The sequence below is a fragment of the Sminthopsis crassicaudata genome, chromosome 2, assembly GCF_048593235.1.
Source record: "Sminthopsis crassicaudata isolate SCR6 chromosome 2, ASM4859323v1, whole genome shotgun sequence".
In the NCBI taxonomy this organism is placed as follows: domain Eukaryota; kingdom Metazoa; phylum Chordata; class Mammalia; order Dasyuromorphia; family Dasyuridae; genus Sminthopsis; species Sminthopsis crassicaudata.
In genome coordinates this window covers 395,431,074-395,446,844 of record NC_133618.1, presented here as the reverse complement: position 1 = coordinate 395,446,844, position 15,771 = coordinate 395,431,074, and the positions used below count along the sequence as shown (strand labels likewise).

General features: G+C 33.0%; 1 protein-coding gene across 1 annotated transcript; it reads left to right on the top strand.

Moving 5' to 3' along the window:
• Positions 1–738: 738 nt before the first annotated feature.
• Positions 739–14,044, top strand: GRXCR2 (glutaredoxin and cysteine rich domain containing 2). Its single transcript, XM_074285147.1, has 3 exons — positions 739–1,214; positions 8,390–8,617; positions 13,862–14,044. The coding sequence occupies exons 1-3, from the start codon at positions 882–884 to the stop codon at positions 14,042–14,044; spliced, it is 744 nt and encodes a 247-aa protein (XP_074141248.1). The 5' UTR covers positions 739–881.
• The last annotated feature ends 1,727 nt before the right edge of the window (positions 14,045–15,771 follow it).

The window sequence follows — 15,771 nt, the reverse complement described above, 5'->3', positions numbered from 1 at the left end:
TCCCTTTCACCTCCAAGAATTTCTTGGAATGGTTCCTGCATCTTTTGTCTCTTCTTCGCCACTGATCCTTCCCATAAGTCTACAAACTTGGTCAGGTCTTCTCAGTCCCTAGAAAAGATGGGGGAAAGATGGTACAAGTGAATTGTATGGACTTCAAATAGGGTGAAATCATTGAAAGATATGAGACAGTGGTAGAGAAATGATGGGAAATGGGATGAGGATTATACTTAATCCTACCAGGATTATGATTCTGTCTTCACTATTTAGTAGCTATGTGACTCTGGACAAAGTTGTTGAACCTCTTTGGGATTCAGTTTCCCCAATCATTTTATAATGATGACCTTTAAGTCCTCCTCTCTCCATTATATTCTCCCTTACTACTGTAGTCCACATTAATTTCTCCATAGAATCTTGAATTTAATAACCTAAATTACATCTTCGTTATTTCTTTATTTTGTATAAATGAATCTTTTCTCCTAAGCCATAGTGCAAGCTACATGAGGACAAGTACTATGCTTTATACCTTTTTCTCCTGTAACCTTAAGTATAGATTTGAGCACAGTTGGGCCTTTAAACATTTATTAGCTGATTAATTTATCTTTACCAAGTAAATGAAACAATAGGCTCAAGCAAGCTCAGGGAAAAAAAAAAACTTACCTCATATTCTCTTCTCTCCTTAGATCCACAATTACATTCATTTTCATGAGCATCTATCAATATTTAATGTATGGGTGTCAGTTTAGCTGTAACCTGAGAGTACCCTAACACCAACTTGAATTAATTATATACTGTAGGGGAGAAAATTAAATGCTCTTTTCTCAAAGCCCAAAGTTTTCCTGGCTAAGTTGATTTTTGGAAACTACAGAACAAAATCTCCACATATGGATGATCCTGAGAAGACAAACCAAAAATGTGAAAGCAAACCCCGAAAAGTAAGATTTAAAATATCATCATCCTACAGTGGTAGAGTATTGAAGCAGGTTTTTGAAGATGGCCAGGAACTTGAGTCCCCAAAAGATGAATACCCTCACAGCTTTATCCAAGAGTCCTTTGAACCAGTGGAGAGTGTCTATGGAGCTGGAGAAGTTCCCAAACCAAGATTTTATTCTACAAAACTGACTGCTCAGCGAATCAGCGTTTATAGAGAGGGAAATGCCTACACCCTGGCAGGTAGCCAGCCTCTCTTCAATGATTACAAAACTAATGACCACAAGGTAAGGACTGCGCATATTTTACTGGTTTTCTGGAAGAGGCTTTCCCCTAAATCCTTCTGATCATTATTACATTAGAACAGTACTAAAACATGTCAGATTTGTATTTGACTCACATTCAATAAAAGATAAAAATAGTAAGTGAGATACATGAGGAAGTCATTGAAATAATACTCTGGGGAATATGACATGCCTGTTGATGAGTTATTGGAAATTTGTGTAAACACATACAGTATTCAAATTTCACTCAGTATAATAAATTGTAATTTGAATAGATTGATTTATGAAGTTGCATTCATTCTCTAGCCACTAGTCTTCCTTTTATAGAATTATGTAAAGTGGGCAGTTTTCTTTTCTAAAAGAGATGGTGTACCTAGTGATTTTTTTCAAGTTTAATTACCAAAGCTCACAGGACAGAGGCATTGTATCTACCATGAGTTTTGCACACAGCAAGAGCTTAATAAATTTTTTTTTAAATGACTTCATATAGGTAATAGATCCACAACTTTTACTTTTCTTTCTTAACCTAGTTCTGCCCCTACCCCTTGTTTGGCAATTTACTCTAATTAGAAATTTTACAGATACTGAAGGTCATGAAGAGTGGTATTAAAATTCAAATCAATCCATTGTTCATTGAGAAAATGTTGAGATATGACGATGTTTAAAGTGATGTAAAAATGAAGTTTTCATCTGATCTGTGAATTTCAGTATCCTATTATCATGGATAAACACAAGCTGATTTAAAGGATTTTGCAGTATTGGAAAACAGTTACTGATTAAAAAAAAACAACTAATAGAATAGGTAGCTAGGTTCTCTGCCCAGTGATCCTGTAATTGTCACTTTGGATAAAATAAATTTTTATCATTTACTAAGGGAGGCAGGGTGGCAGAATAAAAAGTCCACTGAATTTTCCTCTTTGAACTTGGAATTATGAAACTTGAGTTTGAATTCCATTTTTGCCATCTTTATGACACCTTTTGGGCAAGTCAGTTAAATCTACTTAGCATTAGTCTCCTCTCCTGTAAAATGGGGATTTTGAACTAAATAACCTCTGACATCCCTTTAGATTCTAGATCTGTGAAACTTAAACATTATTGATGCACAAGTCACCAGAATACATTCTCATCTAGAAAATGCAAAATTTAAATGATATTTAATAATTTTAGCTAATTTACTAAAGTGAACAAACATTTATTGTTTATTATATTCCAAGCTAATGTGTCTTAAAAAGTCCTCAGTAAATATTTTAAAAGTATAATTTAACATAGTTATCAAATTTAGCATATTTTCTCACAATATTCTTACAGAATATAATATTTTAAATGATTTTAGTTTTCACAAAAGTTGTGCAGAACCAATGAAGATAATAATTTGTTTAGAACTCCTAAATCATATGGTGATGCAGTAGATACATCAGGAAGGTTTGGGTTCAAATATGGCCACAGACTGCTGGCAAGTCTTTTAACTTTTTTTGCCTCAGTTTCTTCATCTGCAAAATGGGGATAATAATAGCCTCTTCCTCCAAATGTTGTTGGGAGAATCAAATAAGATAATAATTGTAAAATACTTAACACAGAGCTATATAGTAAGCTATATAGTAAGCTATCTAGTAAGCTATCTAGTAAGTACCTATAGTAAGATCTATATAGTATAGTAAGCTATATAGTAAGTAAGTATAGTAGTAAGTGCTATATAAATGTTAATCATCATCATCATCATCATTTTGACATGATTAATCAAGCCTTCAAAATTTAGGTCAGAAATTTTCTGAATTATGCTATCACTCTAGCATTCTGGAGGGAAATTAGAGTTTCATTGGTTTTGTATTCATTCCAATTTCTCTGTATTTGCTTGCAAATTCTTCCATGTTTCCATTCTCACTAACACCCTCCTAATTCAGCACTCTCATTCTGTCTTGCTGACAGCCTCCTACATGGTTCTTATATCTTCAGTGTTTTGTCTTTTTAATGTATACTGAATACCAACTAATGGTAATTTTTTCTTCCCATTTGCACATCTTTATGATCATATCACTTCCTTGCTAAAAACTTAATGATTTCCATTGCCTACAGAATAAAATCTAAATTCCTTACCTTTCTATCCAAGGCCTTTTCTAATTTTCTCTAACTTACTTTCCACCATTATCTAAGTCTTATTATTCTGATTTACAAATGCTCAACAATCATCAAAACATTGTCTTTTCCACCTTTATACATTTATTTAAACAAATGTATATATTTAACACTCCCAAGTGTCCACTAAATCAAGTGAATGAGAATTTATTAAGAACCTTTTATGTATCAGGCATTGAGCTAAGCATTGTAGACACAAAGAAAGACAAAAACAGATTCTGCTCTCAAGGAACTCATAGTCTAATGAGGGAGACAACAAACAACTTTATATAAACAAGATATCTACTTTATAAATTGGAGATAGTCTCAGATGTTAGATATAGCATATGAAGTATAGGAAACATCTTCTTGCAGAAGGTGGGATTTTAGCTGAGACTAAATGGAAGTCAGGAAAACCAAGAGATATAGTTGAGGAGGAAGAACATAATAAACCATTACAGATGTAATGAACAAGTAGTCACAATGAACAGAATTGGGAAATGGAATGTCTTGTATGAGAAATAGCAAGGAAGTCTTTATCATTGGATCATAAAATATATGGAGGAGAATAAAGCTTAAGAAACCTGGAAATGTAGGAAGAGGCCAGGTTATAAAAGGTTTTAGAAGACAAACAAAATGTTTTCTATGTGATCCTAAATGTAACAATAGAGGCACTAGAATTTATTGAATGGGAGATTAATATAGTTAGACCTCTGTTTTAAGAATATCACTTTGATAGCTGAATGAAGGATGGATTGAAGTGGAGAGAGACTTAAAATATGAAAATCAACCAGCACTCTATTCCTGGATTGAGGTGATATAGGCCTGTACCAAGGTGGTGTAAGATAGTGTCAAAAAAGAAAAGGAAATGGATATGATAGATATGATTATAAAATTCACAGGGCTTGAGAAGTTGAAATTTTTTGAGCATTTCCTTTGTATTTGTCATTCAGTTTCACATTTTCTTTTGTGTTATATACTATTTATTCTTCATCTCTTTCTACCAACTATTCTTGAATATGGATACTATCTTTTATATCATTCATACTCTTTAATTTTTAAGCACAATTTTTTAACATAATAGGCAGTTAATAAATACCTGTTAAATATATTGAATCAAAATATGGCAATTTTTCTGAAAAAACAACCTGGGGATTTTATAGAATACAAGCTTAGTTTGAGATAACAATGGGATATATCAGCCAAGAAAGCCAACATTTTGGGCTAGGGAGGTGTTAGTTTGGGCATGGTTTGCTTTAGTGAGACCATATCTGTAGTGTCATGTTCAGTTCTGGGTGCCACGATTTAGGAAGGACACTGACACCCTGGAGAGTATTCAGAGGAGGTGAATCAGGATGATAAAGTTAATGCCATAAACCAATCATTGAAGGAAATGGGGATATTTAGAGTAGAAAATAGAAGACTCATGTTGAGGGTAGAGAGAGGAGATATATGATAATGATTTTTAAGTAAATGAAACTTGTTTTGTGGAAGAGAGGTTAGTTTTCTTCCATTTGATCTTAGCAGAACTAGAACCAGTGGGTAAAAATTGCAAAGAGGAAGATTTGGGCTTTATAAAAGAAAAAAAACTTTCTAATAATTAGAATTTGGAATAATTTCCAAAAGTAGTACAATGAACTCTCTAAATAGATATTGGGTTCCCTCTTGGTGAAAGTCTTTTGAACAAATTTATGATGACCATATGTTGTAAATTGGTTTTTTTTGGTAGAGGATGAACTAGGTGACTATAGAGGTTCCTTCTAACTCTTGTCATTTTGAGATATTGGGAACTTTTATTTAAAAAAAACTTTATTTTAAAGAAACTAGAGAAAAATATTAAATGATTTAAGGAATATAAAATAGATTCTATAGCAAATGGTTAAAGAAGTAAGGCTTTCTTATCACATAGGTAAACATTATCAGGTAACCTATAAAGAGAGGATGTAAAGCAAAATAAATGGTACCTTTAATAGTGACTTTCATATTGTTCATTCCTAATAGGTACTGATTTTAAAAAAAAGAAAGAAAGAAACTAATGTTCCTATGCTGGGTACTATGAGAAAGGAAGTATGTATTTGTTCCTAGACTCCAATGGATAAATGAACAGTCATCTTCATTCCCACAATATGTGAAATAAGATGCCATGGATTTAAATTACATGGAGAGAGAGTTACCTTAGATATAGTGAAGACTTCTTGGATGTCAAGGTGACTGACTACTGAAAAAGTGGAGCAAGTGGAATATTTATCTTGAGATATTTTTAAAACTAGAATAAAAGTTATCTATCTTAAATGCTAAAGATAGTGGTTTTTAACCTTTATAATGCCATGTACCCTTTTGGCAGACCAGTGAAGTTTATAGACACAATATTTTTAAGTGCACAAAATAAAAAGGAATAATGTTTTTAAGTAAATAAAATACAAATGAAACCAATTATTGCAATACAGTTAGCCAAATATTAAACAACAAAAAATACAAGTTCACAGATTCCAGGTAATAACTCTTTGTTTAGGAATTGACTCTCTTGGAAGCAGAGGGTTCAACTACTTGACTTCTTAAGATTCTTTATTTGCATTTTTAAAAAAAGCTCTAAAAGCAGAAAAGCTTTATTATAATCTAACCAACCTCTTTGACTACTTACCACTGGAAGGAAAATGGAGTTTTCTAAAAGTGCCGCTACACTTATCTCAGTGCTTAGAAACTGATACTGAAGAGTGAAATAGGACTCTGATTGACATTAAACAATAAGAAATGGAAGCTAAGGTCAATTTAAAGAGAAATTAAACTGTATGAGACTTGCTAAAAATAAGTCCAAAATGGATTTGTTAAAGTTTAAGTATGATGCCATTTAATTGAGATATAATACTGTATCTATTAATTAACTAATTTAGAGAATTCTTTGGGAGGAGGAAAGTATGTATACTATTGAAGGTCAAGTTTTCTTTCTTTTTTCCTTTCTCATTCTTTTTTTCTTTCATTCCTTTGTTTGTTAATTTCTTGTTTGCTTCCTTCCTTCCTTCTCTCTTTTCCTTAATTCAGTTTTGTGAGCCTTATTCCTTTGCTATTTTTGGAAAATCTTTTTTCCTTTCTCTTCTCATTTCAGTTTTTATTCACTTTTCAATGTTCAACTCAAATTGTATTTTTGCCAGGTAGTCTTCTTTGAACATCTTTCCTTAAATGAATGCTCACTCTATTGAGAATGTATCTCTCTCTCTCTCTCTCTCTCTCTCTCTCTCTCTCTCTCTCTGTCTCTGTCTCTGTCTCTCTCTCTCTCTCTCTCTCTCTCTCTCTGTCTCTGTCTCTGTCTCTCTCTCTCTCTCTCTCTCTCTCTCTCTCTCTCTCTCTCTCTCTCTCTCTCTCTCTGTCTCTCTCTCTCTCTCTGTCTCTCTGTCTCTCTCTCTCTGTCTCTCTCTCTCTCAACTACATTTTTGTATCCAACCTTGCTTTAAAGCTATTGATATAAATGTTTTATCTTTCTCACAATATTATTACCTCTATGAAAACATGGCCTATCTATATTTTTTAAATTGCTGATAGAATCTACTACATGATTTTGAACATACTAAGTTAAGAAATATTTGCTGAATTAAATTTTATTTTATTATTTTTTATTAAAGCTTTTTATTTTCAAAACATATGCATAAATACTTTTCAATATTTACCTTTGAAAAATCTTGTGTTCCAAATTTTTCCCTCCCTTCTCCCCATCTCCTCCCCTAGACAGCAATATACCCATTATATGTTAAACATCTGCATGAATTAAATTTTATAATTATAGAATTTTACAGTCATATGACCCTGCCTTTTCATAGATTTAGAATGAAAAGATTCCAATCCCCTAACCAGTTTTCATGGTCATAAGATCAAAGATTTAGAGATGAATGGATCTTAAAGGGCTTTGCATCCAATCCTATCATTTTATAAACGAGGTAACTAAGACATAGAAAAATTTACTTGTCTGAGTTCACCTTGCTAATAAATATCTGAAGCAGAATTTGAAATCACTTCTTCCTAACTTCAAGTACAATGCCCTACCTATTATACCAGCATACATTTCATCATTCTCAGAGTTCTTCCTATTACTGCCCAGTAATATTAGGTGATGGTAGTTCATCTCTGTAGAATAGTTTACTAAAGGAAAAACAATGGAATATAAACTGTTTTGCTTAAAAAGAAATTAGTCATTATCTTTGATGCCATTTTCATTAATAATCCTCATGGGTTCTGTTTAGGACTAACATAAGAAAAAATTGAGGAGCTAAATATGACCAGGTAAAATAAACTCATATTAGGCTCAGTTGATAGATGTGCCATAGAATGAAACAAATTCTAAAGGTTGATTGAAGCTAATCTGTCACTTTTTGTGAAAACCCTTTGAAACTAAGTATATCCACAATTTCCTCTGAAACTACTGCTGAGTTACAGATTCTCCTTGGCTGGATCTGGCCTTCCATTTACTATGCTGAAATTATGACTCTTAGGAAAAGTTTTTCTGCCTTTATTTTATACTTTTCTCCAGGACTGGGTCAGGAAGAAAAACCTTACACATGTGTTAAACACACACACACACACACACACACACACACACACACACACACACACACATTTTCAGTTCTTGACAGTGGAGGATGTGGGCAGAGATTGTAGAGTGACAGGAAAAAGAATGTCAATTCTATTTGGAGACAATCATTGAAAAAGCTTTTGGAACCCTTCTAATCTCTCTTCCTCTTCTTTTTCTCCTGTTTCCTTCTTTGTCTCTTCCTTCTCTTCCTCTCTCTACTTTTCCTTAATTCTTACATTTAACTCTCTTTTACTTCTCTTTTTCACTTTCAGATTCTTTTCTTTTTCCTTTCTTCTCCATCTTTTCTCCCTCTTTTCTCTTTTCCCTATCTTCCCTCTGATTCCATTTTCCCTCCTTTCCTATTTCCTTTTTTCTTTTTCTTCCTCTTCTCTTTTTCATTTTCTCTTTTTCTCTCTCTTCTCTGTTTCACATAAAACTGTAAGAATTAAAACTGGTTCTCTTTCATTCCTTATTCATTGAATTTGCTCATTGTCACTCTTTATAGTCTCCACCCATTTTAGATTTTGGCAAGATAATCATCTATACTAATAATCTGAAAATCATCCGAACTACAATGGACAAAAAGGACTTCATGAGAAAAGTCCTCCAGAAGGGAGAGGAGGCTGAGGAACACTCTCCAGTGAGCAAAGAAGATGGTGATGGAGATAGTGATCAGACTGATGGCCCTCTACCAGAAACAGAAACTACATTTGACCACAACCAATTTATCCAGGTATGGCAAAGTGAATTGTGATTAGGTTTCTGTTATAGGGACTGAGAATTTTTTTAGCTCCCTCTTTTCCTATATTTTAGCTGTTTAAGTCCTCACAAGTCACTATCATAGATACTTCCTTATGGTCTAAGAAAGAAAGAAGGAAAACAACTTTTAAGTGAAGTGTTAATTTGTTGAATTCCTCAAAGGAAGTATCTCTTCCAAAAGCACATAGAACCAAGATTACTAGAGAATATGAAATGAAAGTAATGCAAGTGGGAACTAAACCAAGAAAAAAAGTACAAATGTCAGTCTTTCCCCCATTGTATTTAACAGTTAAAATATTTTGTAAACTTTAACACACTATATAAACATAAGCTATTGTTATCATATAGCCTATGTTTAAAAATAAATATAAAAATTTTATATAAATATAAAAAATAAATGCTTATGTTGCACTCACTTTATAATCAACCCCCCTCTTATTGTGCTGTCTTGTAATAAAGAAGTATAGTTAAGCAAAACAAATCAATACACTGATCCTATCTGACAACATCTGCCTCATTCCATACCCATCCACGGAGAGAAGGAAGGAAGGGTTAATGACTAGGCTTCCGAAGTCAAGATTGCCTACCTCTCTTTTGAAGTCAGTTTTTGCTGTGGGCAAGAACACAGATAACTGGATCTTTATACAGCTAAAACTAGACAATAAAGCTTTGTTCAGATGAGAAATTTTACCATTTTGCTTGACTTTATTGGGGTGTGTGGGAGATGGAGAGAGCTCTTCAAATTCCTGGGATGAGAATGCTATATGCTACAAACACCCATGAACACCTTTTAAAACACATTTTTAGCTGGTCATTATGGATAATATTAGAAACATGTAACTTTCAGACTGGAAGGATCTTTAGGGAATCACGTAATTGTTAAGTAGGCCTTAGGGTCCACTAGTTGTGTGATCTTGGCCATGTCATCTAATCTCTTTCTCAGGTTTCTCATCTGTAAAATGAAGATAATATTAGCATCTACCTCTTTGTTGTGAGGATGAAATTTAAAATATTTGTAAGGATAATATTTATAAATTTTATAAAGATTTATATTTGTAAACATAAAAATTATAAATTTTAAAAGATAATATTTATAAAGCATTTTGCAAGCATGCTCTTATTCTAGCTTATCTCATTGAACCCTATTAATAAACATAGATGAGGCAATTTGTTCAAGTGTACATACCCATTTATGAACAAAAATGGTCATTCAAAAATATTAGAAATGGATGTTGAACTTCATTATTGTTTAGTACACATTGTTGTGGTAATTTGATTTATTAATTCATTATATATTCAATAAGCATTCTTACATGCATTAACTTTGCAGGGAGGAATGAGAAAGCAGTTGCCTGTGTAGTAGATATGGCAAGGATAAACAGTAAAAAGGGGAAAGAAGGGAACAAGGGATGTGATATTGGTCATTAAATCAAATATTTATTGAGAACTTATTGTAAGTAGTACACCAGATATTGTGGGAGATGAAGAGATAGATGTAATTTATTGGTAGCTAATAAAAAGTTCTAGACATACCATATGTAAAAGTAGCTATTTAAAGTTAAACAAGTTTTTGGGACAAGGTTGGAGAAAAGATTGGTATGCTTTCATTTCTAGGGCCCTGATTTTAAATTCCAATATCATCGTAATTATCACATGCTATTTATATCAATGGAGCCCTACTTTATTTAGATAATAAAATCAATACATGAAACCTTTATCATGCTTTACATCAAGTATTACTAACATACTCATACTTCTGATTACTTAAAAAAAAGGTAATTGAAAATCAATTTAATGCTTTAAAGTTTTCAAAAACACTTTATAGACATTATCTCACCTAAGCCTTATAACAACTTTGCAAAGTAGGTGCTATATTCCCTATGTTACAGATGAGGAAACTGAGGCTTAAGCAAGATTTTGTGACTTGCTTTTGGTCACACAGCTATTGAGTCTAAATAACAGGTCTTTCTCACATTCAAGGTTATTATGTTTCTCAAAAAAAGATTTTAATTTTTCTGGTCCTGTGATTTCATCAGAATGAGGAATTGTTGGTATACAAATCTGTACGATTATTTTGGTGGGGAGAAGGTGACATTTTCAGATCTTTGATTTTATCATTGTGGAAACTTCTTTAATAATTACAAATCAGTAAACTATAATTTACAATATTAGAGATTTTCTTAGGTCCCTGAGAATTCAAATGACTTGATCAGGATCACAATGACAAGATGTGACTCCAGAGTTGGCACCCTATCTATTATGCCAAGTTGCCAAAAACAAAAGAGAGAGAGATTCTTTATTTAAAAAGACTTAGAAGTATAAGATTTTAGAGAAGAGGAAAAATGATTACCAAAGTCACATTTGTTGAAGATTATTCATTCAATATAAATGCAGTTTTGTGTTGGGGATAAGAAGATGGTCCTTGCTCTCTAGGGAGATATGATGTGATTAAGGTGTTCAGGACTTCATTATTTTCTAGTAAAAGAAAAGTCTTTGTGCAAGAGATATTGAAAGATTTTTCATACCTTTGGAAAACCAATCAATAGCACCAATGAAAACAAGAGACTTCTTTGCATGTAAGGAAGAACTTCTTGTCTTTTAGGTTAATAAAATAGATGACCAAAAGATTTTTTGACATCTGCATCTCTAGAGATAGCCAAGAAGAGAGTAAGTAGGTATGTGTCCTGGGCATTTGTTTACAATACAATACAAAGGATAGTTCCTTTTTTGAAGGTTCCATCTAGTTCTAGATTCATATTCTATAATTTTCCCCACATGTTTTCCATGTAATAATATGAGTAATAGTTACTGTTCAGGGGAGACTCTGATTTCATTAAAATGGATACAATATTCTAATGATTTTTTTCCACACATTTTCCATGTAGTTATGAGCACCAGTTACTGTTCAAATGAGATTGATTTTTATTAAAACTTTTGGGCAGAGAGACAGTTTGATGTAAATAGATAAAGTGGAAATTGTTGTCTGGCAGACATGGGTCTTAATCCTTCCTTCTTGAGAATTCACTTTTCCTTATTTGTTAAATTAAAAAAAAAATCAGGACAAACCAGGCCCTAGATTAAAGTGTATTTCAGTAAGCCTTGTATAACAATTATTTTTAAATTCAGTTTTGAGAGATTTGTGGATTTTAGAACCTATGCTACAAATTAAGACAGAATTGTAGAGTCAAGATGGGTACATAAAAGATTGCACCTAATTTGCTTCCCATCTGAACTATATTTTAAAATGCTACTTGTTTCCTTATTCCCTGGAAAAATTTTGTTTTAAAAAAGCCAAGGATCATCAAGGAGTCTCTTCTGACCAAATGACTTTTTGTTCCATTATATGGAAGAATGAAGCTATTAGGGACCTTTCTAAAAGATCAGGGAGTATGTATGAAAGTCAGAATAATCCTTGAACCCATATATTAGCTATATTGAAAAAAAAAGGAAAAAGAAGAAGAGAGAAAATTGAACTCAGTTGCAATGAAACATGGAGAAAAAAATGTGTGCTCACTTGACTTGATATCATAAATCACTAGAATTTCTGTATGCTTTATATGATTTCACTCAGAACCTTGGTTTCCATTGAGACACATTATTTGTCTTTTTTTAAAGAAAAAAAATCCTAAAAAGAATGATGGGCAAAACAGACCTTGAAAAAAGAATAAAAATCTTAGCTCCATCTAGGGTTATCTCTTATTGGTGTTTGACTTGTATTGAAAAGGAAGCAAATAATTAGAAACTATTAAAGAAATTGGGAGAAGTAAGGTCACATTAAAGAAACACTTCGGTTCCCTCACTACTTGTATAATTCTGAGAAACTAAGAGACAGGGATCTCAGCTTTAGTTTCCACATCTGGAAAATGGAGGTATAAATATACTACTTATCTCACAGGACTGTGGTGAGGGAAATGCTTGGTACATAGTAAATCCCTACATGAATGTGAGCTATCATTTTCCCCCTGAAGATTCACTTGGGGATAACACTCTGCAAAGTGGTACAGACATTAGAATCCTGTAGATTTAGGGTAATGAGATATTGCCAAGTGGTAAAAGATGGCAATTATTTCTTTGGAATCTCATTTGTGGCACAAAAAAATCCCTAAATGAATTATAAATTTTAAATTTTAAATTATAAATAAATAAATTACTAAATAAATTAGATCCAAGTTTGGCCATAAAATTAGATTTTTGAGGCAATTTTCCCCTAAGACACATTTTTTGGAAAACTTATTTTATTCTTTTTGAATAAAGATGGGGAAAATGTCAACATTCTTCAGTCTCCTTCTCATTAATGAATCAGGAAACACAAGTCAATAATTTATTACCAAAAAAGTTCATCAGCATCCCTCAAACTTCCTTGCCAATTGCACTGGTTTTATTTCACAGAATCAGAACTTTCTTTAAAAAGATTCAGCTTCCTTTACTTCTAGAAAGAATCACAAGGATTAATACCCAAAGATTAATACTAAGATGCTGTAGTTGTGGTGGTAGTGGATAGGAGGTGAAGAAGGAGGAGGGAAAGCAAAAATGACAGAGTCCAAGTTAAGAATGGAGGACTTGAAATGTAAGATTAGGGGTCTGAAGCTTTTTCATAGCAGTGCTTAGGAAATCTGGAAGAAGGCTACATAATTGACATACCTTTAATTAGCATACAAGCTAGCAGTGAAAGGTTCAAAACAAACTACTTTTAATCTACTGGAATCAATGACCACATATCACATAAGACTGTTATGAAAGGTGTTGCAGGATTTAATAATAGAGTATTATAACTTCAAAGAAATTGGAAAGCATTTGTCTATCCTAGTCTTTAAAATTACTAGTTAAATATGACAATATGAATTCCTATTTAGACATCTAGACATCAGTGCTTACAGAGCTAATTTAAAATCCTATTTCAGATACTTACTAATTGAATGGTCCTGAGCAAGTCACTCTCTGCCTCCCTCAATTTGCTTAGCTGTAAAATGGGGATAATAAAACTCACTTCCAAGGGTTCTTGCAAGAATAAAAGATATAATACATGTAAAATGTTTTGCAAACTTTAAATCACAATAAATTTTAGTTGTTATAAATCTTCTGGTTACTGCTTATGTTAGAAATTTGTGGTAATATTCTGAAATCTTTTGCTAGACTCTCTTTTCTTGTTTAGTACCATTTGTGGAGATGATGGTCCTGTGTTGAAATGGTAACTAACCTTTGGGTTTATTTCTTCCAGGAAGGGGAGCTCCCTGAGCACAATTGCTTTCACTGTAGAGGATCAGGCAGTGCTACTTGTTCCCTATGCCATGGAAGCAAATTTTCAATGTTGGCTAATAGATTTAAAGAATCTTACCGGGCCCTGCGATGTCGTGCTTGTAATGAGAATGGCCTCCAGCCCTGCCAGATTTGCAACCAATAAGTTATGACTTCCATATGTCTGGTTTGATTGTTTGGACTGGTTTCTGACAAACTTCCTGGTCTTTCATTTGATCTTATGAGCAATTATTGTCACCTCTGTCACCAATAAATATGGAGGGGGCGGGAGGAAGATGAAAGGAGGGTGATCTAAACTCCAGACATTTGGGATTTCCACTCTGTTCTGGAACTAAACCTAAGAGTATTCTCTAGGGGGCCTCAGCTCATTTCTCCTGTGATAGGGAAACCATTTTTGTTTTGTTTTGTTTGGGATTGTTTTACATATTCATTTCAAAAAATATTACGTTTCTGTGAGGCCGTACAAGATACTGTACTGCATACTGTTATCACAAAGAGAAAAATGAAAATCTCTGTCCTTTGGAAGCTTATAATCTAATGAACAAAGGTACAAAAATATGAAATATACTAAGTGACATGAGGTAATTCCAAGACACTCAGCTGGAAGATCAGAAAAACCCTTATGTAAGGAAGTGACTCCTGAACTCCACTTGGAAGGAAACTGGGGATTCTTAGTCAGCAGTTAGAAATGAAGGCATTCCAGACATGGCTGATGGCTGCGAACCTGTATAAGGAAAAAAGGAATGAAATAGCAAGATTCTGGTGAATAGAATTCTGATTGCTTGTAAAACATATTAAATTGTCTTTGGTCAAATTGACATTCTAATTTACTAGGAGAGACAGGGATTCGGAATATCTAGCAAGTCATTGTTAGAAATGCAGATGGTAGGAACTTTCTAGGTAAGATAAGCAAATGCAGGTGATCCTTTTTTTCCAGAGCCTTTAGATGATTATTCCTGATATGTTTGGGTAATAGTTGTTCAAGGGACAAGGAATATGATAACCTTGAGAAACATGATAAAAAAAAAAGACACTGCTTTGTGCCTTTAGCTTTTTAAGCCAAGTCAAAGTTAGTTATGACAAATTTGGTGCTTAGATGGGCATGTGATTTTAGACTTTCCTCAGTCCCAAATTATTAATATGAAAATAAGTTCATTTTAATTCTGTAATCTCTCTTATCTTTCCATAAATGTTGATGGGTGAAAACAACATATTGCTAAAACCTTTTTTTTTTTTTTCTTTTTAGATCCTCCCTCAAATCTATTTTTGCCTCAATCAAGACAGGATTAGAAATGTCCCCTTCTCTATGTATGCCCATATACATAGTGAAGTATAAGAGGGTGGGTGAGTAATAGTAAGTATTGTTGTCTTAGGGATTTGTTTATCTTCAAGATTTAACTCTTTTAAAATAATTTCATAGTGTAATTCTTTCCAGGCAACTTAGATCTTTTTCTGAAAAGATGAAAACCTTTCTTTAGCAGGTAAACATTTTCTATATTCAATTTCTTTCATCAGGTTCCCTACACCATGACATGCTATTATTACTCACTCACCTTTACATAACTCTGTAATTAACTACCTCCCACCTTTCTTTGTCTTTTCATGGTATTCTATCTGCTATTGGAATTGTGACATGTCCCAGAATTATAGAGAAGGAATTGATGCAAAACCACCATTTAATCAATCCCCCTGTCTTCAGGAATTATACTTTGGTAGAGTGGATTCCCCCCCCCCCCAAGCTCCCATATGTTGTTGGGTATTTATTATTCTAAATATGTTCTTTTATACTGAATAATAGATGTACCATTAGTGGGTGTAGTATTTCTTACTTTAACTGCCAAGTGTGGAATTATATATTTTGATGGTATAGAA